Below are 26509 nucleotides of genomic sequence, written 5' to 3'. Positions count from 1 at the left end.
TTATCTACTGTCCAGCTTTGACATGCATTGCAAGTAATTGAAAAGACCATACTTGAGTCAGGTGTACCTTGGTTTCTAAACTGCCATTGTTGCTCTTTTAGCATTTGGAGAAATCCTTGAAAGTGGTCCAATACAACACATTACTTGCTTTCTTTGTATTGTTCCCTTGCTTTGTTTGGACAACTTCTTAGTCTAGGCATAGATTTCACATGAGCACAAGTGCTCTCGGGTTCCTGTCCTTCTCAATATTATTACTCCCATGATAGCAATATTTAAGAAATCAAAACATGCATTTCACTGGAAAAACCTGTCAAAAACCTCTCCAAATTGCTAAAAGGAAAGTATTTAAAGACTAAAGTGCACCTCATCCAAGCCATGGTATTTTCAGATGTTTCCTGTGCAGTTGAAAATTAGACAATGATGAAGAATCAATGATTTGAATAGTGTTGGCAAAGAATATGGACTTCCAAAAGAACAAACAAGTCTACCTTGGAGGAGGTGCTCCAGGTGCTCCTTAGAGGCAAGGATAGTGAGACTTTGATTCATATACTTTGGGCATTTTGTCAGGAAGGGCCAGTATTTGGAGAGGACACCATGCTGGGGAGAAAATAGAGGATCTGTGAAAGAGAAGACGACCTTACACGAGACGGATTGACATAGTAGTTGTAACAATGGGCTCAAGGGTAGCCAAGATCATGAGAATGGTACAGGATAGGAACAGAATCAGATCTGTTGTTCATGGGATCACTGTGCATCAGGGTCAACCTGATGGCACCTAACAACAACACTTCCTATGCCACTTTAAATAATGATTCTTTTTATGTTTGTGTGGCTGTACTTCTAGACTATATGTAAGATAGATAGATAGATAGATAGATAGATAGATAGATAGATAGATAGATAGATGATAGATAGATAGATAGATAGATAGATAGATAGATAGATAGTGATTTCACTACAGATACCATCTCTATGTGTAACCTTATTTTATCCTAACAGCCCGGATAGGTACAATCTGTCTGTTCACTAATGGGTAAGTTAAGATTTTAGTTAAATTGCTTGTTCCCAGTCACAGAGAAAATAAAAATAAATTTAAGCCTTTGAACCCAAGTTTCTATGACTTCAAAGACCATGTTTTTGTTTTTATTTTTTTCTGGTATTCTTTTGTCGTTGTTATTTTGTTATCACTGTTTCATTTGATTGATATTTTAAGGAAAATTTACAGAAAACTTGGATTTCTGTTCATTCATTGTTGCACATTTTCTTCTCTACTCTTCAGTTTGCTTTTCTCTTTAAAAAAAGATGCTTTCATTGTTGCACAGTTTCCTCCCACACATCTTATTCTGGACTGTTGAAAGACCATTTTTTTAACCCTTTAATTCTTAGCCAGTGGTTTTTAAACTTTAGTATGCAATAGCATTACCCAGAGGGCTTGTTAGAACAGTTTCCTGGGCCCCTAACCCATTTCTGATTTAGTAAGTCCAAGGTGGGGCCTGGGAATCGCATTTCTAACAAGTTCTCAGGTGGCATTGGGGATGCTGGCATGGAAAGCACATTCTGAGAGCCGCTGTACTAAATGTGGAGCAGGTTCATATCACTCGTTAATCAGTAAAGAGATGGATAGATGAGTACATTGAAAGTTACCCTTAGATTTAAAATGCCATATTTCTGCTCTGCACTTTATACATTAGTACATGCAGAAGATTGATTTTCATTCCAAAAATGATAAATTTTTAGATCTCATACTATTGCTTAAGTTAGATGACAGAAGAATAGATGTCTTTGAGTTGTAGTGCTGGAGAAGAGTATTGAACATACGTGGACTGCCAAGAGAACTAACAGGTCTGTCCTGGACAGGGTGAAATCAAGCCACTTCATGGAGGCAATAATGTTGAGGCTCCATCTCACTTACTTGGAGCATGTAGCCAGGAGGGAGCAGTCTTTGAGGAAGGATATCATCATACTCAGAAAGGTCAAGGGACCATGCAGAAGAGGAAGACCCCACATGAGATGGGTTGGCACAATAACTGGGGTAATGAGGGTGGTGTGTCAAAGACAGTGAGTTTGGCTCAGGATAGAGCAGAGTTCAGAGCTGTTGTGCATAGGGTGGCCATGATTCCTAATTAATTCTACAACCTAAATGAAGAAGACCTGAAATACTTGTTTTAGATCAATGACTGTATCAGTATGGACTGCCTCTCAACATCAAGAAAACAGTGATACTCACCACTGGGCGAAAGCATCATGATAGATTGAGAAAGTATTGAAACTGACAATGAATTCATCTTACTTAGATCCACAATCAACACTCTTGGTACCAGCAGTCAGGGGATAAGAAGACATTGCTTTGGGCAAGTCACTGTCATGGACCACTCCAAAATAATGAAAAGCTATGATGTCAGTTTAAAGACTAAGGGGTACCTGATTCATACCACAGTCTTTTTCTTTACTTACTATGCATCTGAGAGCTAGATAGTGAATAAGGATGACAAAAGAAGAAGCCTTTGGCCTGTGGGGTTGAAGAAGAGCACCGAATTTTCAATGAACTGCCAAAGAATGAACAGATATGTCTTGAAGAAGGTGCAGCTGGATAGCTCCTTGGAGGCACAGAGGGCAAAGTTTAGTCTCTCTCCTTTGTATTCCTCAGAAACACACAATTGGTTTTTAATACACAGTAGGTATTATTTCAAATAGATGTTATTTCAAATATTAATTAAGTCTGAAATGTAAGTGTGTTTAAAGAAATTCTTTTTTAAGATTCTTAGGAAGAAAGAAGGCAATCTTGTATTTTATATATTATGATAGATTCCCAAAAGAGAATGTTTAAACCAAATTTCCCTTTTCTCCCCTGCTGTTTCAGTTCTTTAAAAAAATGACCAATGATATGAATTCAAGTATTATTTCAAAGTAAAGAGCCTCTTATGGTTGAGCGTGTTGAATCCAATTGATAAAAGTAGAGCTTAAATAGAAATCAATGGCTTGCCCTCTCTCTAGTTTTCTTGGAGTCCGTAGTAGCCCAAACTGGAATGTGTGTGTAAGTAGAGGCTGCACATTACTTAACCAGAAGCGAAAAAAGACACATAGTGTTCATAAGAAACAAAAGCTCTTCAGAACACACCTCACCACTTGGCTATTTGCGGTAGGACCACATTTATGAGTTTAGAATTCACAATGATTGTCACCTTACCTGTAGAAATTGAAAGACCTGTGATTGTAACTACGAAAACCCCAATTAATAAAGTAAAACAAGCAAAGAAATCATTGCCTTTGAGTCAGTTCCAACTCATGGTGACCCTCCATTGGGTTTCTAGTAGCATAAATCTTTGTAAAAGGAGACTGCCTATCTTTCTTCCCCAGAGCAGCTGGTGGATTTGAACTGCCAGCCTTCCAGTAGCCCAGCACATAACAAATTATGCCAACAGGCTCTTTAAGTGAAGTAGACATCATTGTAAAACCAAGAACAGAACAGAACAGCACCAGTTTCTGTCAAGTCATTTCCATCTTCTAGTGACTCCATGTGTTATAGAACTGTTGTTGTTGTTGTGCACCACTGAGTCAGAATTTACCCATAGCAAATGCTCCAGTGGGTTTTCAGAGGCAGTTAATCTCAGAGGGATATTGTCCATCTTTCTCCTGCCCAGCTTTCTCGAACAGCAGGCCTTCAAAAGTGCAGTACAGCTTCTTACCACGAAGCCACCATACAATTTTCTTGTTTTTAGTCTTTATAGAAGCATATCACCAGGCCTTTGAATGGCCAGCCTTTAATTTAGTAGCCAAGAGTAAATGTCACAGAATTTTCTAGCAGTGTGTCTGTCTTCAGCTTCACTCTACCTTCACTCAGTGCCTCTCCACACCATAAATATCATCTATTCAACATTTCTTTAAAAATGTCATAAAACAAAACCAAATAACATTAGGAGACATGAAATTAAAATGTGGTGACATTGAAATAAATTTCTAGGGTTTTGAACACTTAGTAATTATTTGGCACTTTTTATGACATTCTTTTTTATGACATTCTTATTGATGATCAAACCAATAAAAGATATGACAAATCTTTGGCTGCCAACTGCAGCATTATATCTAGTATGTTGTTATGTGCTATGACTCACAGTTACCCTAAGAACAGAAGCTCTGAACCCTGCCCTATCCTGAGCCAATCTCACTGTCTCCAACACACCTAACCCCATTACCTCTGTTAAGTGTCAATCACTTAGCAAAGTGGGGCATTTAGCCTCCTCTAACCAGCATTTCTGTTGTCAGTAGGGGATGCTAAGATAAGTTACAGGACAGAAAGACACACCAGATACCATGGATTAACCTAGAAGAAGTTTTATCTTTTTGCTCACTAAAGAGTCCTGAGCAGATGTCCAGGTTGATGGGATAGTAATCCTCCAAGAATGCACTTAGAAACCTTGACTGACTGTAGCTTCAGCCTCCTCAAGTCAGGTCTTCTAATGTTCTCGGAGTGTGGCCATCCCAGTCAACCAACCAGCAGAGAGAGGAGAAGAGCAGGCAGGGCATGTATGTGGGAAGGTTTTATGGTCCAAGTCTGGAAATTACATTTGTTGCTTCTGTTCACATTGGCTTGGAAAGAACTTTGTCTCATGATCACACCTATTTTTCAGGATACTTAGAAGACTGTTTATGTTGTGGATTAGGACTACTAAAGTTCTTCCAAGCTTTTCTTTAGTGAAGTTTATAGTCCTTGGTTTTAGTCCTAGGCCCATGATCCACCTTGAGTTGGTTTTTCTATATGGAGTGAGGTTTGGATCTTGCTTAAGTCTTCTGCACATAGTCTTCCAATTCTGCCAACACCGTTTGTTTAAAAGGCCATCATTTCCCCACCTAACTGATTTCATCTTCTTGTCAAAAATCAGTTGACCATAAATAGATGGGCTGATTTCTGGGTTCTCAGTTCTATTCCATTGATCTATGTGTCTGTCATTGTACCAGTACCATGCTGTCTTAACCCCCACGACAGTGTAGTAGGATTTTAAATAAGGGGGTGAGATGCCTCCTACCTTTTTTCTGTTTTTAAAGATAAGGGACTTATATCTAGAATTTATAAAATACTTGAGCACCACAACAAGATAAAGGTAAATAATCCAATAAAAAAATGGGGACAGGATATGAACAGACACTTCACCAAAGAAGACATTCAGATGGCCAACAAGCACATGAAGAAATGCTCAAAATCCCAAGCTCTAAGAGATGCAAGTCAAGATAACTATATCATCTTACCCCAGTAAGAATAGCAAAATTTAACAGAACAGCAAGCAACAAATGCTGGCAAGGTTCTGGAGAAGCTGGAACCCTTATTCACTGTTGGTGGGAGTGTAAAATGGCGCAACTACTGTGGAAAGCCATGTGGCGCTTTCTCAAAAAGCTGCAAATAGAGATACCATTTGACCCAGCAATTCCACTGCTAGGAATATACCCTAAAGAGACCATAAAAGACATCCAAGCAGATATGTGCACACCCATGTTTATCGTGGCTTTGTTCACAATAGCAAGGAGTTGGAAATAACCTAAGTGCCCATCAACAAACGAATGGATAGAGAGGTTGTGTATACCACAATGGAATACTACGCTGCATTGAAAAACAAGGAACTCATGCAATATTATTCAAAATGGGTGACCCTGGAGGACATTATGCTGAGTAAAATATCTCAGTCACAAAAGAACAAATACTGTATGGTGCCACTGTTGTAGAATGAGGCTGACATCGGGGTGGGGGTAAGACTGAGAAAAACTGGATAAATTACGTATACTGCATTGAAGCTGATGAGAGAGAGAACAGTTTAAAAGTAATATATTTTGTTGTACATAGGGTTGCTATGAGTCGCAAGCAACTCGACGGCACATAACAGCAGCAACAACAACATATTTTAGGGCATTATGATTATCATAAGAGTTTGGAATATGGATTGCAGAGTGGAGTATACTCGGGATGGGGGTGGGGGATTGGGAGGATTGTATACCAATGAAGGAGTTTTGCTTTTGCTTTTCAAGAAGAGCAAACTGGGGGTGGGGGTGGAGTGGGTGGGGAGAAAAGTACAACAATGAATGAATGGAAATCCAAAATCTTTGTAAATGTTTATTGAAATTAATTCTAGATGATAGATAGATAGATAGATAGATAGATAGATAGATAGATAGATAGATGATAGATAGATAACCAGGCTCTGTGAGAGCCCAAAAGAACTACAGTCTAATGTGGGGATTAAGGTATGCTTCCTAAAACAACTAGCACAAGCTGAATTTTGAAGAACCAATGAAGGAGAGAAAATTATGACAGCATTAGGCACAGCTCCTTTATAAATGGAAAATTACATGTACTTTAGTTTTCCTGGAGAATAGAATGCAAAGGGGAATGGTCAAGACTGAACATAGAGAGATAGGCCAGGGCCATTTCCTAAAGCACTTGTTTGCAAAGCAAGTGGCTGAATTTATGCTCAGTGCTCTGGTTACCGATAAAGGTGCTGGTCATACATCAGTCTTTGTAAATGCTCCTGAACGTCCAGATGAGCCACACTTTGGAGCTCAGGGACAGCCAGATGGGATCCAAATCTCTTTCCTCACTCATTTACTGTAGGAAAAAGGGCTGGTGAACAACCTCTAAAATAGCAGCATTGGAAACCCTGTGCAGCGCAGTTCTGTTCTGACACATGTGGAACTGACCGGGAGTCAGAACCAGTGGCAACTAAAATACAGTGAGTGAATACTGTTCCCCAAATTAGAAAATTTTTGGAAAATTTGCTCATTTGATTTATTTGTTGATAATTTATGTGTAAGAGTGACAGTTATTTATAATATGTGTAAGTGATCTACTCAACCATCATAAAACATTTTATATAACACAATTTCATATTTTCTTTTACAAATTCACATTTCTATATGTGAATAGAGAGCTCTAGTGGCCTAGCAGCAAAAAGCTACACTGCAATCCCAAAAGTGTGGGGTCAAGACCCCCAGCCCCTCTGCAGGGGCAAGGATGGGCATTATCTCCCATATGATTAGCTGCCTCTGAAAACCCACCAGAGAGGGAGCTGTCAGTCGATTCTGACTCTATGGTACACAACAACAATATGTGAATATTATTATAACAAGGTAAAGCTAGTTATGCTATGAAACCAAAGGTGGGTGATTTTCATCTGCGGCCCTCGGGCCAGGTTCAAATTGTTTTCCTGTAAAACATTCTTCTGGGTGGTATAGCACTGGTCTGTGAGTTGCTGTACAGAGGAAACTCGTGGTTGCTGTGATGCTGAAGACTGTGACAGTGATGTGACAAACGTGGTAATGGGCACCCATGGTGGACAGTGGTGGCTGGAGCTTCCCGACTAAATCAAGCCTGGAAGCAGGAGCGGCATCCACTTCCAAAATGGCTTGACTCGGGAAACTCTATGTACGAACAGTGCTCAGGCTGTTCATTCATAGGGTCACTATGAGTCGTCTACAACTCGACGGCACCAAACAACAACAACAAAGCTAATTTAGCCTTCAGAGTCAATGGAATAGCAAATTGAAACTCTTTAACTTTTCATATTGTGGTGGTAGTTGTTGTTAGGTCATTGAGCCAAGTATGACTCATAACAACCCTGAGAATAACAACAGATGTGAGCTGTGTTCTAGCATGTGCCAACCTCGCCCTCTCTGACACACCCAAGCCCATTGTTGCCGTCACTATGTCAGTCCATCTGATTGAGGGCCTTCCTCCCTTTCACCATCCTCTCACCTTTCCAAACATGGTGTCCTTCTCCAAAGAATAACCACTTGTGGCATATAGTTGTGGTGTTGTTGTTCTTAGTTAGATACTGTTAAGTGGAGTATGACTCATAGTGACCCTATGAACAAAAGATCCGAACTTTGTCCTATCCTATGTTATCTTCATACTTCCTAACACACAAGAGCCCATTGTAGCAGTCACAATGTCAGTTCACCTGCTCAGGAATCTTCCTCTCCTTAGCCAACCCTCCATTCTTCCCAACATCATGTCCCTCGCAAAGGAATAGCCCCTCTAACAACATACCCAAAGTATGTGAAACAAAGCCTCATCATTTTTGCCTCCAAATAGCACGCCAGCTGCACTCCCTCCACGACATATTTGTTTGTTCTTTTTGTTGTCCATGTTGATGTTCAGTGCTCTTCTCCAACACTATAACTCAAAGGCATTAATTCTTCTTCTGTAGTCCCTATTCATTATCTAGTTCTCAGATGCATAGCAAGTGATCAGAAAGACTATGGCCTGAATCAGATACATCATGGTTCTCAAACTGACATAATTACTCCTCAATAATATGAAAAGGTCCCTAACTACAGATTTTCCCTGTGCAATGTATCTCCTTATTTCCTGGCTGCTGGTACCAAGGGTGTTAATTGTGGGTCCAAATAAGATGAAATTGTTGACAGTTTCAGTCTCTTCTCCATCCATCATGATGTTGCCTATTGGTCCAGTGGTAAGAATCTTTGTTTCCTTTACCTTTAAGTATATATTTACTTGACATTGAAGCATATAGTACTTAGACATAAATAATCAAAAGGGTAATAAAAGAAATGATGACAAATTTTTAAAAATCATATAAAGTAAAAATAAAAATAACAGAGGATTAAAAATCACTATTGTAGCCTCCTGTGTGTACACTTCTCAGATCAGAGTGTGATAATAAATTGAGTGCATGAGGCACTCAGTCATATGACCTGAGTTAATACTTTTACTAATGACCTGAAAGAGGAAGTGAACCCAGTCGGTTAGGGTTTCTGATGACAGAATTGATTTCTTAAGTTAAAAGCAGAAACCAGAATTACTATTTTTTTTTTATCAGCTGAACACCACCACAAATGTTTAGAGACTATTGATAGCTAGCAAAATTAAGCCAAAAAGTATCTTCATATTCTATTTAGGACTACATGACTATGAATAATTTTAATTATATTTATTTCAACTTCCCAAGGCTTGGAAGTAGAACTTTTGCTGTTTGCTCCTACATCGTTGGGGGTAATTATATTGTAATAAATAGTTTATATTTTAAAACAAGAAGCCATAAATACATCCTCTGAAAATAACTACTTTTATGCAGTGACTTGATGAAGAGGCAAGGAAAATACTACTTGATAAAATGCTAAAAACTCAATTGTGGACAGTCAGTATGCAGGTAATCTCAATGGTCTGAAGTTCTGAAAGACTGCAAGGCATACTGATTCAGTGACATGAGTCTAGACATTCACCTTTGGACCCATCACTGGCTGGTGGAGTTAGCTTGACAGACTATCAACTCAGTTTCTCATTCTTAAAATGGAAATAATAACAAAAGCATTCTGTAGAAGTGTTATTCAAATCAGATGAGAATATGAGAATGAATTGTTGTTGCTGTTGTTGTTATTGTTGTTTATCATTGGGTCAAAACCACCCCATAGCTGACCCTCTGGCGGGTTTTCAGAGGCAGTTAATCACATGGGAGGAGATTGCCATACTTCTCCCACAGAGCGGCTGGTGACCTTCAGGATTGCTGCACAGCTTCTTGCCACTAGGCCATCAGAGCTCCCTGAGTGCCCCATGAGAATGAATGTATATATACTTAGTAAAATGGCAGTAGTGGTGATCAGAAAGAGAACAATCTGGGCAAATCCAACAGTAACTTAGCAAGCAATGCATGCTATGCACTTTCAAAGAGCAATACTATGAAGTGGGAGAAGCAAGAGCTGTCCATTCTAGTACTTTTATTCATTCATTCCATGTGGGGTATACCATCTACCTGTGAGGCATTTAGCCCTGGCTTCCTAAAGTTGAAAATGTAGTGTCCACCCTACAAAACTTGTAAATCCAGAGGGTAGCTGGGTATATAAATGGGAGCATTTTCCAGATTCTGGTGTCGTTAGAGTTTTTGTGAACTGCTCTGAGAGCAGAGAGGGAGATAGTGCTAACTATACTGCAGCATCTTACAGGAAAAGGTTCTCAGAGCTCTTTCGATAGAAACCTGAATGCTTCATAAGAGTTATCATGTGGACACGAAGAGAGACGTAGACAAGAATATGAAGGTAGGTTTAGCTAGAAAATGGCAGTCAGTATGCCCAGAGCTTGTAGCGTTTGTAGGACGGTGCATGGGGCAGGAGGACATTAGGCCACAAAGAGTCAAACAGGTGTGAGTGTGGACATTGTATTGCATATAAAAGGAGGCATAGTCCAACCTGGGCCTTCTGACTCTTCTACTTATTGGGGTTTTGATCTATGCAAATTACTGTGTACCTCAGTTTCTACCTCCATAAAAATTAAGGTAATTATATCTACTTTGAAGAATTTTGGTGTGGGAAAAAATTGTGTAGTACTAGTCTTTCCTTGAGCATTCACCCCATTTCCCTCTCCTCAGCTACTCTTGGAATGAATGATTTGGTTGAATTAATGAAGGAAAAACACACTCCATTCCCTGAGAATTTGAAAGAATGATTGCAGTCCGGATCCCATTTCTAATTGGTTATGGTGTTGGTTTGATATGTTTAGGGAACACATATCTTACGTGTTCCTGGGAAATGAACCCTGGAGCACTGGTGTGGGCCTCTCATGTAGCTGACTTTTGAACCTGCATATAGTTCCCACATGAACCCATCCGTTTTTGTTTTATATTTTATATCAGAAAATGTAAAACTTATGAAAGCCTAAATAGGGAATAGTTCATATTTTGTTCTGGTTGTTTTAAGGTTGGTTTGTTGGGTTGTTTGGGTTTTGTTTTTTTCCTGTGTATTTTCAACTGCTTTGTGGGGGAAGGCTAGACAAACTCTTCTTATGTGATTAACTGCCTCTGAAAACTCTCCAGGATGGTCAGCTTTGGGTCGGTTTTGACTTGATGGTGCAACAACAACTATAATGTTCTTGCTGTCACGTCAGAACTGACCCATAGCTGACCCTCTGACAGGTATTTAGAGGCAGTAGATCACACATTCCCGTCTTTTTCTTGCAGAGCAGCTGGTGGATTCAAACCATATGCCTTTGTTTTGGCAGTATAATTCCTTGCCACTAAGCCACCAGTGTTCTGTTTATATATAATCCCATGTCAATTCATCTGGTTGAGGCTCTTCCTCTCTTTCACTGATCTTTCACTGATACCCCTTTTCAAAGAATAAACTCGCCGAGCTTCATGTCCAAAGTATGAAAGACACGATCTCTGCCTCCAAGGAGCATTTTGGCTGCACTTTTTCCAAGAAGTTTCTCTTTGTACTTTTGGCATTCCATGGAATGCTCAGTGCTCTTCTCCGACACCATAGCTCAAATGTATCAGTTCTTCCCCTGTCATCCTTATTCATTGTCCAGCTCTCTGATGCTTAACAGGTAATTGAGAAGACCATGGCCTGAATCAGGCACATCTAACACTTCAAACTGGCATCATTGCTCCTCAATAATTTGGAGCGGTCCCTGACTGCAGACTTTCTCAGTGCAATACATTTCCTGATCTCCTGATGGCTGGTACCTAGGGTGTTGATTGTGGATCTAAGTCCATTACATTTGGTAGTGGTAGTGGTAGCAGTGGTGGTTGTGGTGTTAGGTGCCAGTGAGTGAACTACAACTCATAAAGACCCTATGAAGAGCCAACCTGAATCCTGCCCTATCTTGAGCCAGCATCATCATCTCTGACACACTAGAATCCAATGCTGAAGTCACTGTGTCAATCCATCTCATTGGAGGTCATCCTCTCCTTCACTGACCTTCCTCCATCCTTCCAATCATAATATCCCTTCTCAAGAAATAGTCTCATCTAGCTATATGTCCAAAGTATGAAAGCTTCACCATCTTTGCCTCCAAGAAACACTCTGAGATATATATGTCCCGAGACATATATGTTCTTTTGGAAGACCATGAGATATTCAGTACTTTTCTTCAATACCTTAACTCAAAGGCGTAAATTTTTCTTTTGTCATCTTTATTCATTGTCCAGCTCTCTGGTGCTTAGCAATTGATTGAGAAAACCATGGCCTGAATTAGACACACCTTATTCTTGAAACTGACATCATTGCTTTTCAGCATTTTGAAGAGGTCTCTGACAGATGACTTGCTGAATGCATTGTTTCCTGATTTCCTGACTGCTGGTACCAAGGGTGTGGATTGTTGATCCAAGCAAGATGAAATCATTAATAGTTTCAACCCTTTATCTGTCTCTCTATAATGCTGACTTTTGGTCCTCTGGTGAGGTCCTTGGTTTCCTTGATGTTGAAATACCAGAAGCTGTACTTTTTTTTTTTAATTCCACTTTACCTGGCCTAGTGGCAAGAAGATGCACTGCAGTCCTGAAGGCATGCAGTTCAAGACAGCTCCATGGGAGAAGGATGGGCAATCTCCTCCCGTGCAGTTAACTGCCTCTGAAAACCCCGCTGGAGGGTCATCAGTGGATTGGTTCCAACTCTATGGTACACAACATCAACAATTTTACTTTTTTATTTTTCCCCTATTTGACTTCAACTTCCATCCCCCTCAAATCTACCTGCTTCTCTGTTTTGTCCCCACTTCAGTTTGTCCAGAGTGTCCCACACCCCTACCCATCATGCTTCCCTTCATTGAGGCGAAAACCTGGTCTTTTATTTGATCCCATCTCCCTTTTGTCTTCCAAACAGTGGAATTGCCTTGTCCATTGCCACAGTTAAGTCCTTCGTCCTTCTACTTTCTTGTATCAATAAAGTCTGCTCCTCTCCCTGGTCTTGCTCTGAAGCTCTTAGTCACTCTTACACTTAGGTGTGATCTCCCAGCATTCCAATGTAATACACCTAACTACAATTTTAGACTCATATTGCTAAGAATTGATGTATTTTTTCTATGCTGTGAAGTATGAATTGTCTACTCTTTTTCACCATCGATACTTTATTTAATAAAATGCATTTTAATACTAAAATAGGGAGGACAAAATCTCAGAGTGTATTTGTCATTCATTGGCATGGAGTTGTCTACTTTTTTGGCAAACTGGGGTAAAATCCAAAACTTACAACATAGATTGGATTATGGGTTGATTTGTGTACCCCGAAGTATGTGTTAAAATACTAAACCCTTGACACATGATTGTGATGTCATCTGAAAGTGTTATTATTGTTGCTAGGTATTTTTAAGTGCAACTCATAGCAACATTTTGAACTACAAATTAAAACTCTGTTCTGTCCTGTACCAGCCTCGTCATCTCTGACATGCTTGAGTGCCCTGCTGCAGTTCCTGTGTCAGTCTGTCTCACTGAGTGTCTGACCCGCCACCTTTCCAAGGAATAGTCCCTCCTAACAATATACCCAGGGTATGTGAGGTGAAGCTTCACCATCCATTCTTGCCTCTATAGAACACTTTGGCTGCACTTTCTCCAAAACATATCTGCTTGTTCTCTTGGAAGTCCATAGAATATTCAGCACTCTTCTCCAATAGCACAACTCAAAGGTACTGATTCTTTTTCTCACTTTCTTATTTGTTGTCCAGTTCTCAGATTCATAGCAAGTAATTGAAAAGGTCATGGCCTTAAATTCAGCATACCTTAGTCTTAAAACTGACTTCATTGTTCCTTAGTACTTTGGAGAAAGGTCTTTGACATTTTAGAATAGGGTTTTGTTAGTAGAGTTTGTTATGTTAATAAGACTACAGTGGAGTATGTCTCAAGCCAATCACTTTTGAGATATAAAAGGAGCAGATTTGGAACACGGAACACTGGAAAGGAAGTACAGATGGGTGTACAGATAGATGCCAGATCACATGAATATCACCAAGGAACATAGGAATAGAAGCTGAAAAGACAAAAGGCCTTCTTCAAGCGCTATCAGAGAAAGAAAGTATTCTCAGAGGTAATGCCCTGAATATAGACTTCTAGCCTCCTAAAGAGAAGTTTAACAAATGGTCTGTTTGTTAAAGCCACCCACCTGTGGCATTTCTGCAATAGAAGTATAAAGACACTAAGACAGATGGGAAAATTTTACATGCATATTTATCATTCACTATATTACAAAAGAATAAAAGAAAAAATGGAAATACAAATGAGTTTCTTGTGGAAAGGTTACTAAAATTATTGTTATGCTTATTTTCAAAACACTGCTTTATAAAAATCACAGATTAAAAGGATCATGCCATCTATTTATCATTCAGCTTCTATTTTAGTAAGCATATAAAACATATATGAAAGAAGCTCATAATTGAAGAGAAATATCATAGAGCTTTGAACAAGAAACACCAGCCTCAGGTACTCAGAAAGTACCTTTCTTCTGAGATATTCTAAATAGCTTCAGTCTGTTGGTTAGCAGGCAAGAGTGGTAACCATTTGTACCACGTAGGGATTCTCTGTTTGGGAAAAGTTCAGCAGTTTTAATCCACCAGCTGAATCTCTGGAGATCACCTTCCTTCAAGAAGGCCATAATAGTACTGAAGGAATGTAATAGCTAGAGGCTATGATGTGTTATTAGGGAATGACCACTGGTTTTGAGTTAGCCATTATTTCCAAACCATTACAATGAACAGAACCAGAAATACATTTTCCATGTTTTAATTTTAATAATAAAAGCAAAGGACCTGAGCTTCTAAGCTCCTATTTTACCTTCATTTTAATCAAAGAAAGTTCTGTTAAATCTTTAAACATTGGGAAGAAGTTCTGATGGAAAAGTTGAAGCTCCATTTAGAAAAGGAGTTAATGTGTACTAAATCAAACCAAAAACTCAAGGCCGTCAAGGTGAGTCTGACTCATGACAAACTTCTATGGGTGTCTTTTTCCAAAAAAAAAAAAATGTGATGGATTTGAATAACTTATCTTTTGGTTAGCAGTTTATCATATTATGAACCATACCACTAGGTCTTCTAATCTATGCTCACTAAATGCCACTGAGTCAGAACCAACTCATAGCTGCCCCTCCATTAAGTTTCTGAGGCTGTAAGTCACATCAGAGGAGATTTCCTGTCTTTCTCGCTTGAAGAAGCTGATGGATTTGAACCACCAGAAAAGTTTGGCCTTTGAGAGAGCAGCACAACTCTCTGTGGATTGTGCCACCAGAGCTCCCTAGTGAACTGTTGTTGTTGTTATGTACAACCCTATGTACAACAGCCCTAAACCCTGCTCTATCCTGTGCCAATATTATTGTCTATGACACCTAACCTCATTAACCCAGTCACTGAATCAATCCATCTCATAGAGGGTCTTCCTCTCCTGTGCTGTCCCTCCACCCTCCCAAGCATGATATCCCTCTCCAAAGACTGGTCCCTCCTGCAACATGTCCAAAGTATGTCAGATGAAGCTTCAGAATCCTTACCTCCAAGGAGCAGCCTGGTTTAACCCTCTCTAGGATTAACCTGTTAATTCTCTTAGCAGTCCATGCTATATTCAGTACTCTTCTCCAACACCGCAGCTCAAAGGCATCAGTCTCCTTCTATCATCCCTAGTCATTGTCCAGCTCTCTAACACATAGCAACTAATTGTATTTACATACATTTAGTCACCATACTTAGAATCATATCCCCAAAACAACACATGTATGCAGGCATGGAAACACTCCCAGTGACTTTGAGAATTGGAGAGATGACAAAAGTAAAATAGCAAGCAAATATTGTTCTACATTTTTTAAAAGATAAAAACTCAAAAATGCAGTGTAATAAGTTAGACTTTGATTCATAATAAAATTCTTCACTGAATATTCTATAATTAGTTTGTGATTATTCTGAAACAAAACTAGTTTATAATACCAAACTAATTACATTTTCTCTGTTGATATTGTGAAGTCTTAAATATTTGTTGGATGTGATGGAGAAAGTGAGTTCAAGATTGGATTTAAAAAATAAGATCCAACACTATGCCATATGCAAGATCCTACTTTAAATATAAGAAAAACAACTTAAAACTAAAAGGATAAATTAATAAATAAATCCCTAATCAAAAGAAACTTGAAGAGGATTATTAGTATCAGACCAAAAATACCTAAGGACAAAAACTAGCACCAGAGATTAAAAGAGGTATTGTAGTGTTAGTTTAAAAGTTTGGGTTTTTTCTAGCCATTATGTTATCCCCTGCTGTTCTCAAGCTACATTAACTACAGACAAATGGTCTTGCAGATTATCAACAGCTGTGAGATTAATAAAAGAGGGAGTTCTTTCCACACTGTAGAAGAGACCCTGGTGACGATGGTGGCGAGTAAAGAGACTATGACACTGCTTTGAGATAAACCAGAAGAACTTCGCAGATGTAGCCACTGTTAAAGTGTTGCTTGCTGGATAATTGAAGGAAACGCTGACTGCTGAGACAATGTTTGCTGGATGATTAGGAAACTAGAAGCTTCTTGCATTTGTGCTGCAGAACTGAATCCTTACTTTCACTAATTGAGGAACTGTGTTTTGTTCTTAATCTGGTTTGGGACTGCTGGACTAAAAATCTGGACTTGCATTGTGAGATATTGTTGGCTTTCCCCACACTGTAACCTATTTCCTTAATAAACCCCACTCTTTGTACCACAATTGTCAGTAAAATCTGTGAATCAACACTGAAGATCAAACCCTAGTGATTGGTAGAAAGAGGTTCAGGAGCATGGAGACAGTGGCGTTATTGACTAAGCAGCTGTTTACTACTATGGATATTATTGATGGGGTTCCCCCTAATGAAGTGGGTAGAAGGTAGACTAGGTCATCTTCACATTGCATCTGCTCCTTTTGCTGCTCTTAATAAGAAAAGGTTAAATTCATCACAATTATTTGATTAATTATATGTGCAGCCTGTAATAGAGCATCAAAGTACTTAAAAACTGATACCTTTTAGAAGAGAAATAGACAAAACTATAAATATAATTGAGAGATTTAAGCATTCTTAATTCAATAATTGATGGTAAAAGAAATCAGTAAAGAATTGAACAACACTGTCATCTACCTTGACCTAATTAATATCTATACAACCACTCAATTCAAGAACATCAGTGTACACATTCTTTTCAGGTGCTCATGGAATAATCATCAGAATAAACTGGGATCCATAAAGCAGGTCTGAATGCATTTTTGATAGGTTAGAATTATGTAAAAGTGTCATCTCTGACTATAACAAAGTTAAACTGGAAATAATTTATAACTTTCTCCGTGTCGATGGATGGATGGAGGGATGGGTGCATGGAGAGGTGGATAGATAGAATTATTGTTTTACTTGTTAAAGAAAACACTTGGGGGGAGAGAATCTAGCATTACTCTTAGATTTGTGTGGAGTAATATGAAGACTTTCCCTGACTTGTTTGGGGAATCCAGATTGAATTGAGAGAGAATGAACAACTTTGGCCTCACCACCTCTAGTTTTAAGATGAGAGATAGAATTTTAGCTCAAGAGGATTAAATAGAAAGAAATGCCCTACTGTACGTTTTAACAGTCATGACATTAGTAATTACTCTGCTAAAATGAATATTGGTAGCCTGGAAAAGTGAGGGATAAACCAGAGAGGTTTGAATATGGATAGGCATTTTTAGAGCTTAGAAAATAAGGAGAGATGGAACAGCAGAAATAAAAGTAAGACATACAAAAGAGTACATTTATTTCAGTTAAGTCTTTTTTTCAAAGAACCTTGATAACCACAGAAGCTCTACAAGGTGTTTATGTATTTGAATGGAATTTGTCTAGAATTGAGGATAGTAATAAAATATTTTACCTTAAATTAAGTTAGACTCTGATGGTCTTGTGATTGACTATGTCCTTGGTGTTCTGTGTTTGGACTGCAGGATGACTATGTTTTGTTCAGAGCAAACATGCACCTAAGGTATTAAACTAACTTTACTACATTCATAATGCCCAGTGGTGTCACATCCCCATTGCTTGGCAGGGAAAGGACTCAACATTTGGAAACTCAGCAGTGCATTAAGTATTTTAATAATCATTGTTGACACACAAAGCATATGGCCTTTCAGAACTCACTGGGTCAAGGATTAAAGCCTTTTCTAGGTTTCTAAAATTATTTCCCAAAATTAAGGCACATTCCAGACTGTTCATTCAGGAGCTTTATGTCATACAAACGAAAGTACTTTTCTTCTTGAATTTGAAGATATCTGTCAGTAACTGTTTATAATAAAGAGGGGAAAGCAAAATCACACGCCTCATAAAAAATGTATTTTGCATTTAATTTAAAAATGTTAAACTTCCATGTAAACAATGATAGTCTTGTAAATATCATATGTTTGCTTTGTATTCCTAGCAGGGCTTCTGAACATTCTTAATAAGATCCCTAGGTGATTCTTGTCAAGGGATCTATACGAGTCACCTGGGGACCTTGTTAAACTGTAGATTCTGATTTAGTATATCTGAGGTTGAAATACAAATTCTCTGTAGGAGGTTGAGCTGGAATGAACTGATTCTAAGCCCTGCTCTCTAGTCATGTTTTAAAACCACTTCAGATATCATCTTATCCCTAAAGCCTTTATTGTCTCCATCCTCACAATTGGGTGTATCTGTAATGGCAACAAGAAATTCTGAGTGCCTTTAAGCCCTAAGCTTATCTTAGTGTTCAGAAGTCTGTGTATTCCTAGAATGGTCACAGCCACTAATTTGTTCACTCTGAGATCAGCTATTGGGGGCTCTGGAGAGCATAAGTCAGTTCCATCACATTTTTGGGGGTCAGCTGACCAAACATAGCCCACTACCTGTCTGGAATGATCTGTTGGGAACAATTGGGTTCACTTTCACAATCTTCTGCATGCACATGTCACACACCTCTCTCACCTGATCAACCCACATATGTTCTCAGGCTTGTTCAATTCTATTTTAGGCTATCTCTAACATAACATAAGGACATGAATTAACTGAGAGAAAAAAGAATATTCTGCTCATTCTTCCAACCACAATAAGATGTGGTGATGCTTGAAATTAGTTGAAGGGAAAATACTTATTTTCATCATTTTTAATGGAGTTCATTTTAAACTTTCTATTTTATTATCAAATAATGTGCAAAGTAGTCATTACTGAATCTTCTGCTTACTTACACTCCATCCCTGAAATAGTCTATGTTCCAGGATGCATTGATCTTTGTTAGTACATATAGTCAATAATAAACATTTGAAAGTTTATGAAACTTTTTAAAAATCATGTCTGAATATCTTCGTATGGTATTTGGGATTAGATCCTGGAACCAAAAAAAAAAGGAAAAAAAATTAGTGGACAAGCTGAAATTCAGATAAATTCTACAGTTTAGTTCATAGACTATGTCATGGATAATTCTTTGTACCATGATTATATAGGATATTAACATTAGGGAAGACTAAGTGAATGGTCTATCTTTGTTTCATTGACTATGCAAAGGCATTTGACTGTGGATCACAACAAACTGTGGCTGACTCTGAGGAGAATGGGAATCCCAGAACACTTGATCATGCTTATGCAAAACCTATACTTGGACCAGGAGGCAGTTGTCAGAACAGACCAGGGAAGAACTGCATGGTTCAAAATTAGGAAAGGTGTATGCCAAGGATGTGTTCTATCTCCATACCTTTCCAAACTATATGCAGAACAGATTATCTGGGAGGCTGGGCTCTAGAAGGAGAAATGTGGCATCAGGATTGGATTGGAGGAAAACTCAGTCTGCAACGTGGAAATAACACAACCGTGCTTGCTAAAACTGAGGAAGACCTGACGCACTTGCTGCAGAAGATCAAGGAGTGCAGCCTTAAATATAGATTGAAATTCAACATCAAGAAAAAAAAGATTCTCACCACTGAGCCAATTGGCAGCATCATGATAGATGGTGAAGATAGTGAGATTGTTAACAGCTTCAGTTTGCTTGGATCTACTATCAATACTCTTGTTAACAGCAGCCAGGAAATTAAAAAATGAATTGCATTAGGAAAATCTGCTGTCAGAGACCTCTCCAGAGTACTGAAGAGTAACACTGTTAGTCTAGCAAGTAAAGTTCACCTGATACAGACCATAGTCTTTGCAATTACTTGCTATGCGTCAGAAAGCTGGACATTGACTAGGCATGATAGAAGGAGTATTGATGCCTTTGAGTTGTGTTGGAGAAGAGTATTGAATATAGCATGGACTGCTAGAAGAACAAACAAGTTTGTCCTAGAGAGGGTGAGACCAGGCTGATCCTTGGAGGCAAGCATTCTGAAGCTTCAGCTGACATACTTTGGACATGTTGTAAGGAGGGACTAGTCCTTGGAGTAGGATGTCATGCTTGGGAAGGTGGAGGGACAGCACAAGAGAAGAAGACCCTCAATGAGATGGATTGATTCAGTGACTGGGGTAATGAGGGTAGGTGTGTCAGAGACAATACAATTGGCACAGGATAGAGCAGGATTTAGGACTGTTGTACACAGGGTCACTATAAATCACAGGAGACTCATTGGCACATAACAACAACAGTAAGTAGATGGTCAATAGAGACAACTTAAAATACTGTAGGAAAACAGTATTGTTTTCCTAACATAGTCAGTTTATCAATGTTTAAAGAGAAAATAATTTGAAAAATACCATTTCTATTAAGACAGCACCCACTTAGTGTCAGAAGAGAGCTGTGCTTCATAGTTTCCAGTAGTTGATTTTTCCAAAGTGCATACTCAGGCCTTTTTTGAGGATCACCTGGGTGGCTCAAACCTATAAACTTTTCATTAGCAGCCACTTGGTGGCTTCGTGGTAAGGAATAGCACTGCCAACCCAAAGGCATGCAGTTAAAATCTACCAGCTGCTCCTCAGAAAGTAGATGGGCAATCTCCTATGGGATTTACTGCCTCTGAAAACCTACTGGAAGACCAGCTGTGACTTTATGGTATAGAAAAATTATAACAATAAACACGTTAACAGGAAGCTCTGGTGGCCTAGTGGGTCGGGAGTTGCACTGCCAAGCCAAAGGCAGGCAGTTTGAATCCACCAAGTTCTCTGCTGGAGAACAATGGGCAGTTAGTTGTTAAAGGAGCAAAGGCTAAATCCAGCCTCTACTAACGTCCTAAGAGAGAATTTATCAACAACATCCGAAGTATAAAACTGTTCCCATTCCAAAGAAAGGTGACCCAACTGAGTGTGGAAACTACAGAACAGTGTCATTGATTTCACATGCAAGCAAGATTCTACTGAAGATCATCCAAAAACGATTAGAATGGCACATCAGCAGAGAACTGCCGGAAGTCCAGGCTGGGTTTAGAAGGGGTCGTGGTACTAGGGATATTGTTGCTGATGTTAGATGGATCTTGGCTGAAAGCAGAGAATACCAGAAGAATGTCTATCTGTGTTTCATTGATTATGCAAAGGCATTTGACTGTGTGGATTATAACAAACTGTGGCTGACTCTGAGAAGAATGGGAATCCCAGAACATTTAATTGTGCTAATACGAAACCTATACTTGGACCAAGAGGCAGTAGTCAGAACAGAGCAAGGTAACACTGCATGGTTCAAAATTGGGAAGGGTGGACGCCAGGGATGCATCCTGTCTCCATACCTTTTCAACATGTATGCAGAGCAGATTATCCGAGAGGCTGGGCTCTATGAGGAGAATTGTGGCATCAGGATTGGTGGAAGATCTATTAACAATCTGCGTTATGCAGATGATACAACCTTGCTTGCTGAAACTGAGGAGGGCCTCATGCACTTGCTGCGAAGGGTCAAGGACTGCAGCCTTCAGTATGGACTAAGGCTCAGTGTCAAGAAGACAAAGATTCTCGCCACTGGACCAATTAGCAGCGTCAGGATGGATGACGAAGAGATTGAGAGTGTTCACAGCTTCAGTTTGCTCGGCTCCACAGTCAACACTCTTGGTACCAGCAGTCAGGAAATCAAAAAGCATATCGCGATGGGAAAGTCTGCTGTTAGGGACCTCTCCAAGGTGTTGAGGAGCAACAGTGTCTCTCTGGAGACTAAGGTGCGCCTGATACAAGCCATGGTATTTGCAATCGCTTGTTATGCATCAGAGAGTTGGACAATGACTAGGGAGGACAGAAGGAGAGTGGATGCTTTTGAGCTGTGGTGCTGGAGAAGAGTATTAAGATTCAGCTTGGAGAGGATTAAACCAAGCTACTCCTTGGAGGCAAGGATTCTGGGGCTTCGTCTGACATACTTTGGACATGTTGCCAGGAGGGACGGGTCCTTGGAGAGGGACATCATGCTTAGGAGGGTGGAGGGACAGCGCAGGAGGGGAAGACCCTCTATGAGATGAATTGATTCGGTGACTGGGGTAATCGGGATGGGTGTGTCAGAGGCGGTGCAGTTGGCGCAGAATAGAGCAGTGTTTAGGGCTGTTGTGCATAGGGTCACTATGAGTCGGAAACGACTCGACGGCACATAACAACAACAACAACGTAAGGGCAGACATGGCTCTCTACTCTGCTGCACCGATTTCTGCTAATTACTGGGTCTGCAATCCATTGCAAATAACCTCTCAGACTTTACAGAATCATTTTACTCACAGTTTTGGGTTTTACTATGGGAACAGATGGCCATGGGGGATGGGCGATGGAGGCAAAGGCAGTCATACAGTGAAAGTCCAAACTCAGTAAATAGCGTTCCCTAGTCAGGTTAACAGCAAGACACAATCCTTCACATATAGTTCAGCTTCCCAGTTCACAGCAGGATGCAGTCCATTAATCCATGCAGCTTCTCAGTCAACAGCAAGATGCCTCTGGCATAGGAAACCACTGGCCCTGCCTCTGTCTGGCTCTGTCAGGCTACACCATACCTACACATAGGCTAATTAGTTCGCTCTCTTATGTTGGCTTTGCAGATGGTCATACTGAAGACTCTGATCAATGGTGAATCATGTGTCCACAGTTGAAGTAACTGGAGATTATGTCTCCCAAGGCAGTAGATAAAAAAGCCAATCTCAGAAGTCCTGCCATCTCAGCAGTCTTTTCATGTGATTCATAGCCTCTGAAAACTCACTGCAGGGTCAGTTATGACTCGATTGCAGCTCGACAGTGATGAACAATAAAATAGACCCTTTAATCATCCGCATCATCCAAGAATTCCAGTTTTAGCACTTGTTCTTGTTAAGTCCGTCAGAACCAATTCATAGCTGAACCTGTACTGGGTTTTGAGAAGCTTTAAATCTCACAGAAGCAGATTGCCTATCTTTCTTCCTCAAAATGGTATGTAGATTTGAAAAGCTTGCTTTTGGATTGAAAGTGCAACTTCTTATCCACTTGGCCACCAGAGCTCCCAAGTTATGATGGTAAATGTATAAAATATTGATGTGCAGTGCTCTCATTCTGGTCCTCTACAGTTAAAGTGTAATTTAGGATCTTCCTTATTATGTGGAATGTTCCAAAGTGTTTTTCTTATATAGAAGAAATTAATCTTGTTAGTCTTTTGTTACCTAAAACTTGCAGTTTTTTAAGAGTTTAAATTATTGAAGTTTCTCCTTTTTTTATAGGTACAAACACAAGTACGACTTGCAAAAAAAAACTTTGACAAATTGAAGATGGATGTGTGTCAAAAAGTGGATCTCCTTGGCGCAAGCAGATGCAATCTCTTGTCTCATATGTTAGCAACATACCAGGTAACAAAATGATTTTGGTTACAATGCACCAAGAATGCCCACAACCTTGCATAACATAGTCCTTGAAGACTCAGAGCAAGTAGATATACCACATACAGAAAGGATAGAGGGCATTCCAGGTGGTGGGAGCTATATAAACCACAGGAGGCAGTGTTGTGGGGCAGCTATTTCATTTGGTTGAAATACAGGTGTAGACATGGGAAATAAGGCAGTAGTGGTGAGTTACATCATATTCTAGATGGCTTTGAAAGCCACAGGTGGGCACACTTTGGAGACTTGTGCCCAGAACTGGGAATTTGCAGCATCATGGCTTTAATGTATTTCTTCACAGACTACTCTGCTTCATTTTTGGGAGAAAACTTCTCATACCATGGCAGCCATCCATGAGAGCTTCAAAGGTTATCAACCATATGAATTCACAACATTAAAGGTATGAAAGCTAGAGAGGCCTTTAGAAAACCTTACAAAAGTAAAAGTTGTGTTTATAGTATATGGTGTTCCAGGCAGCAAACATCATCATTTTAACAAATTCCAAATATCAGAGAGAACGATGCTTCTGGTAGAGTCTTTTATGGTATGAATGTTCAGTCCAGTGATCCTTCACTGTGCTCCATAACACAGATCAAACCTTGTAGTGCATTTTACTGAGAAATGAATTTTTGTGGTGAATATGAGCTTAATGGTTGGTCTCCTTTGAAATACTTGTTTGGCATTGCTCAAGAGAAGATTGCACAAGTCCAGTATACTGGGTTACTTTTTAATTATCAACTCTATATAAGCTCACTTGAAAAGGTATTTCTTTTCTCTCTTGCCTATTTATGACAAATATTGTTACTATGAGACTATAATCCAACATAGGATTGGACTTGACCACATGATTATAGCAGTATTTTATCATTGAAAATGCAACTTTAAATGACAAGATTTCTTATTTTAAAAGAGACAGAGGTTCAATGTCTGATTCTCAGTATTTGGAACTTAAGGTTTTCTTTTTCTTTCTAATGGAGGTCTGGTTGCCTAGTGGGTAAGGAATTATACTGCCAACCCAAAGGCAGGTGGTTGTTGTTATGTGCTGTCAAGTTGCTTGCGACTCATAGCGACCCTATGTACAACAGCCCTAAACTCTGCTCTGTCCTGTGCCAATTGCACTGTCTCCGATATACCCATCCCGATTACCCCAGTCACTGAATCAATCCACAGCATAGAGGGTCTTCCCCTCCTGGGCTGTCCCTCCACCCTCCCAAGCATGATGTCCCTCTCCAAGGTCCAGTCCCACCACCTTACAATATGTCCAAAGTCTATTAGATGGAGCCTCAGAATCCTTGCCTCCAGAGAGCTGCCTGGTTTAACCCTTTCCAGGATGAACCTGTTTGTTTTCCTAGCAGTCCATGGTACCCTCAATACTCTTCTCCAGCACCACAGCTCAAAGGCATCAAGTCTCCTTCTATCCTCCTTAGTCACTGTCCAATTCTCTGATGCATACCAAGTGATAGCAAAGACCCTGGCCTGTATCAGGTGCACCTTAGTCTCCAGAGAGACACCATTGCTCTTCAGTACTTTGGAGACTTTCCCATCGCAACACATCTTTTAATTTACTGGCTACTGGTGCTGAGAGTGTTGACTGTGGAGCCAAGCAAACTAAAGCTGTGAACAATCTCAATCTCTTCACTGTCCATCCTGATGCTGCCAGTTGGTCCAGTGGTGAGAATCTTTGTCTTCTTGACTTGAGCCTCAATCCATATTGGAGACTATAGTCCTTGACCCTCTGCAGCAAGCGCTTCAGGTCCTCCTCAGTTTCAGCAAGCAGGGTTGTGTCATCTGCATAACGCAGATTGTTGATAGATCTTCCACCAATCTTGACCCCACATTTCTCCTCATAGAGCCCAGCCTCCCAGATAATCTGTTCTGCATACAGGTTGAAAAGGTATGGAGACAGGACACATCCCTGGCATATGCCCTTTCCAATCAGGTAGATGATTCAAATCCACCACCTGCTCCAGGAGAAAGATGAGGAGTCTCCTCCCATCTGATTAAAAGACTGAAAACCAGCTGGAGGGCTAAGCTCTGAGTTGGTTCAGATTTTATGGAACATAACAACAACATAATAATGGTTGCTGGAGTGAATGCATATCAAGATAAAGAGGTGATTTTTTAGTTCCAAAAGAATTTTAGGAATGGAGATAACATCAAGTTTTGTTGCTAGGTCATATCTGAAAGATAAGGAACTAGAGGAGAACTGATTTGAGTTCACTTTGAAATCATCTTGCTTCAAATTTATGCCTTAATACTTTTGCTTTTTGAAACTTCAAGCTGCTTTGTTGTTCTTGGCCTCAAATCTCCTTTAATTTATGCGGTATTTTTAATTACATTTCCTTTTCAAAAGCACTAAGCCACTTTTGTGATGTCAGCCTAAAAGTTGCACATTTTTAGCTGTTACAGTAAGCCCCATCTGGTCTCCAGCTACATTAACTGCAGACACTTGGTCTTACAAATCAGCATGGTCTTGCAAATCATCAACAGTTGAGGGACTAGGATAAGAGAAAAAGTGTTTCCCACTCTGGGCAGCAAGACTTAAGGTGAGCAAGACTTGTGGCAGTGAGACCTTGGTGATGGTGATGGAGAGACTGTGGCATTGCTAGAGACAAACTGTGGCAAGGTGTGACTTGAGGCTTCTTGCATTTATGCTGGCCACAGTTAAAGGTTTTTAGTATTATTACCAGGGTCTTGAAGGAGAAGCTGGCTTACAACTTCTCTGAGGCAAACCTTACTGGATGATTTAGATTTGACTGCTGAACTGAAACCACAGCTTAGAGTAATTGGGCTAAAATCTGAACTTATATTGGGTAATATCCTCTCCAACTTACTTCCCTAATAAACCCCATTCTCAGTACCACAACTGAGTCTGAGTCAACAACTAATAAATATCTTGGCTATTGGTGTCACTTTAGGGGCATTATGGTGCTGGGCTACAGGCTTTTTATCTGCTTTCTGCTCTGGGGCAGTGAGGAGCTGTGCTATTCTTACTCCCTGTGGTCTTTTCAGAGAGGCCCTGTGCCTCCATGTCCCTTTTCTTCT

The 26509-nt window shown here is 39.8% G+C and overlaps 1 protein-coding gene across 4 annotated transcripts in view; it reads left to right on the top strand.

Annotated features, from left to right (window-relative positions):
* ICA1 (islet cell autoantigen 1, 69kDa) overlaps positions 1–26509 on the top strand; it is a 211433-nt gene that overhangs the window by 133397 nt on the left and 51527 nt on the right. For 3 of the 4 annotated variants that reach the window (XM_006880238.1, XM_006880237.1, XM_006880239.1), the window contains 2 exons: positions 23309–23434; positions 23766–23864. In XM_006880238.1, coding sequence (XP_006880300.1) covers positions 23309–23434; positions 23766–23864 — 225 coding nt within the window. The remainder of the gene's footprint in view (positions 1–23308; positions 23435–23765; positions 23865–26509) is intronic. The other variant, XM_006880240.1, reaches the window with a different exon arrangement.

This window comes from Elephantulus edwardii, unplaced genomic scaffold, assembly GCF_000299155.1.
Source record: "Elephantulus edwardii isolate Elephantulus edwardi_28Jun2011 unplaced genomic scaffold, EleEdw1.0 scaffold00007, whole genome shotgun sequence".
Classification (NCBI taxonomy): domain Eukaryota; kingdom Metazoa; phylum Chordata; class Mammalia; order Macroscelidea; family Macroscelididae; genus Elephantulus; species Elephantulus edwardii.
The sequence above is the reverse complement of the archived record's forward strand: the minus strand, read 5'-3'. Positions and strand labels throughout refer to the sequence as shown.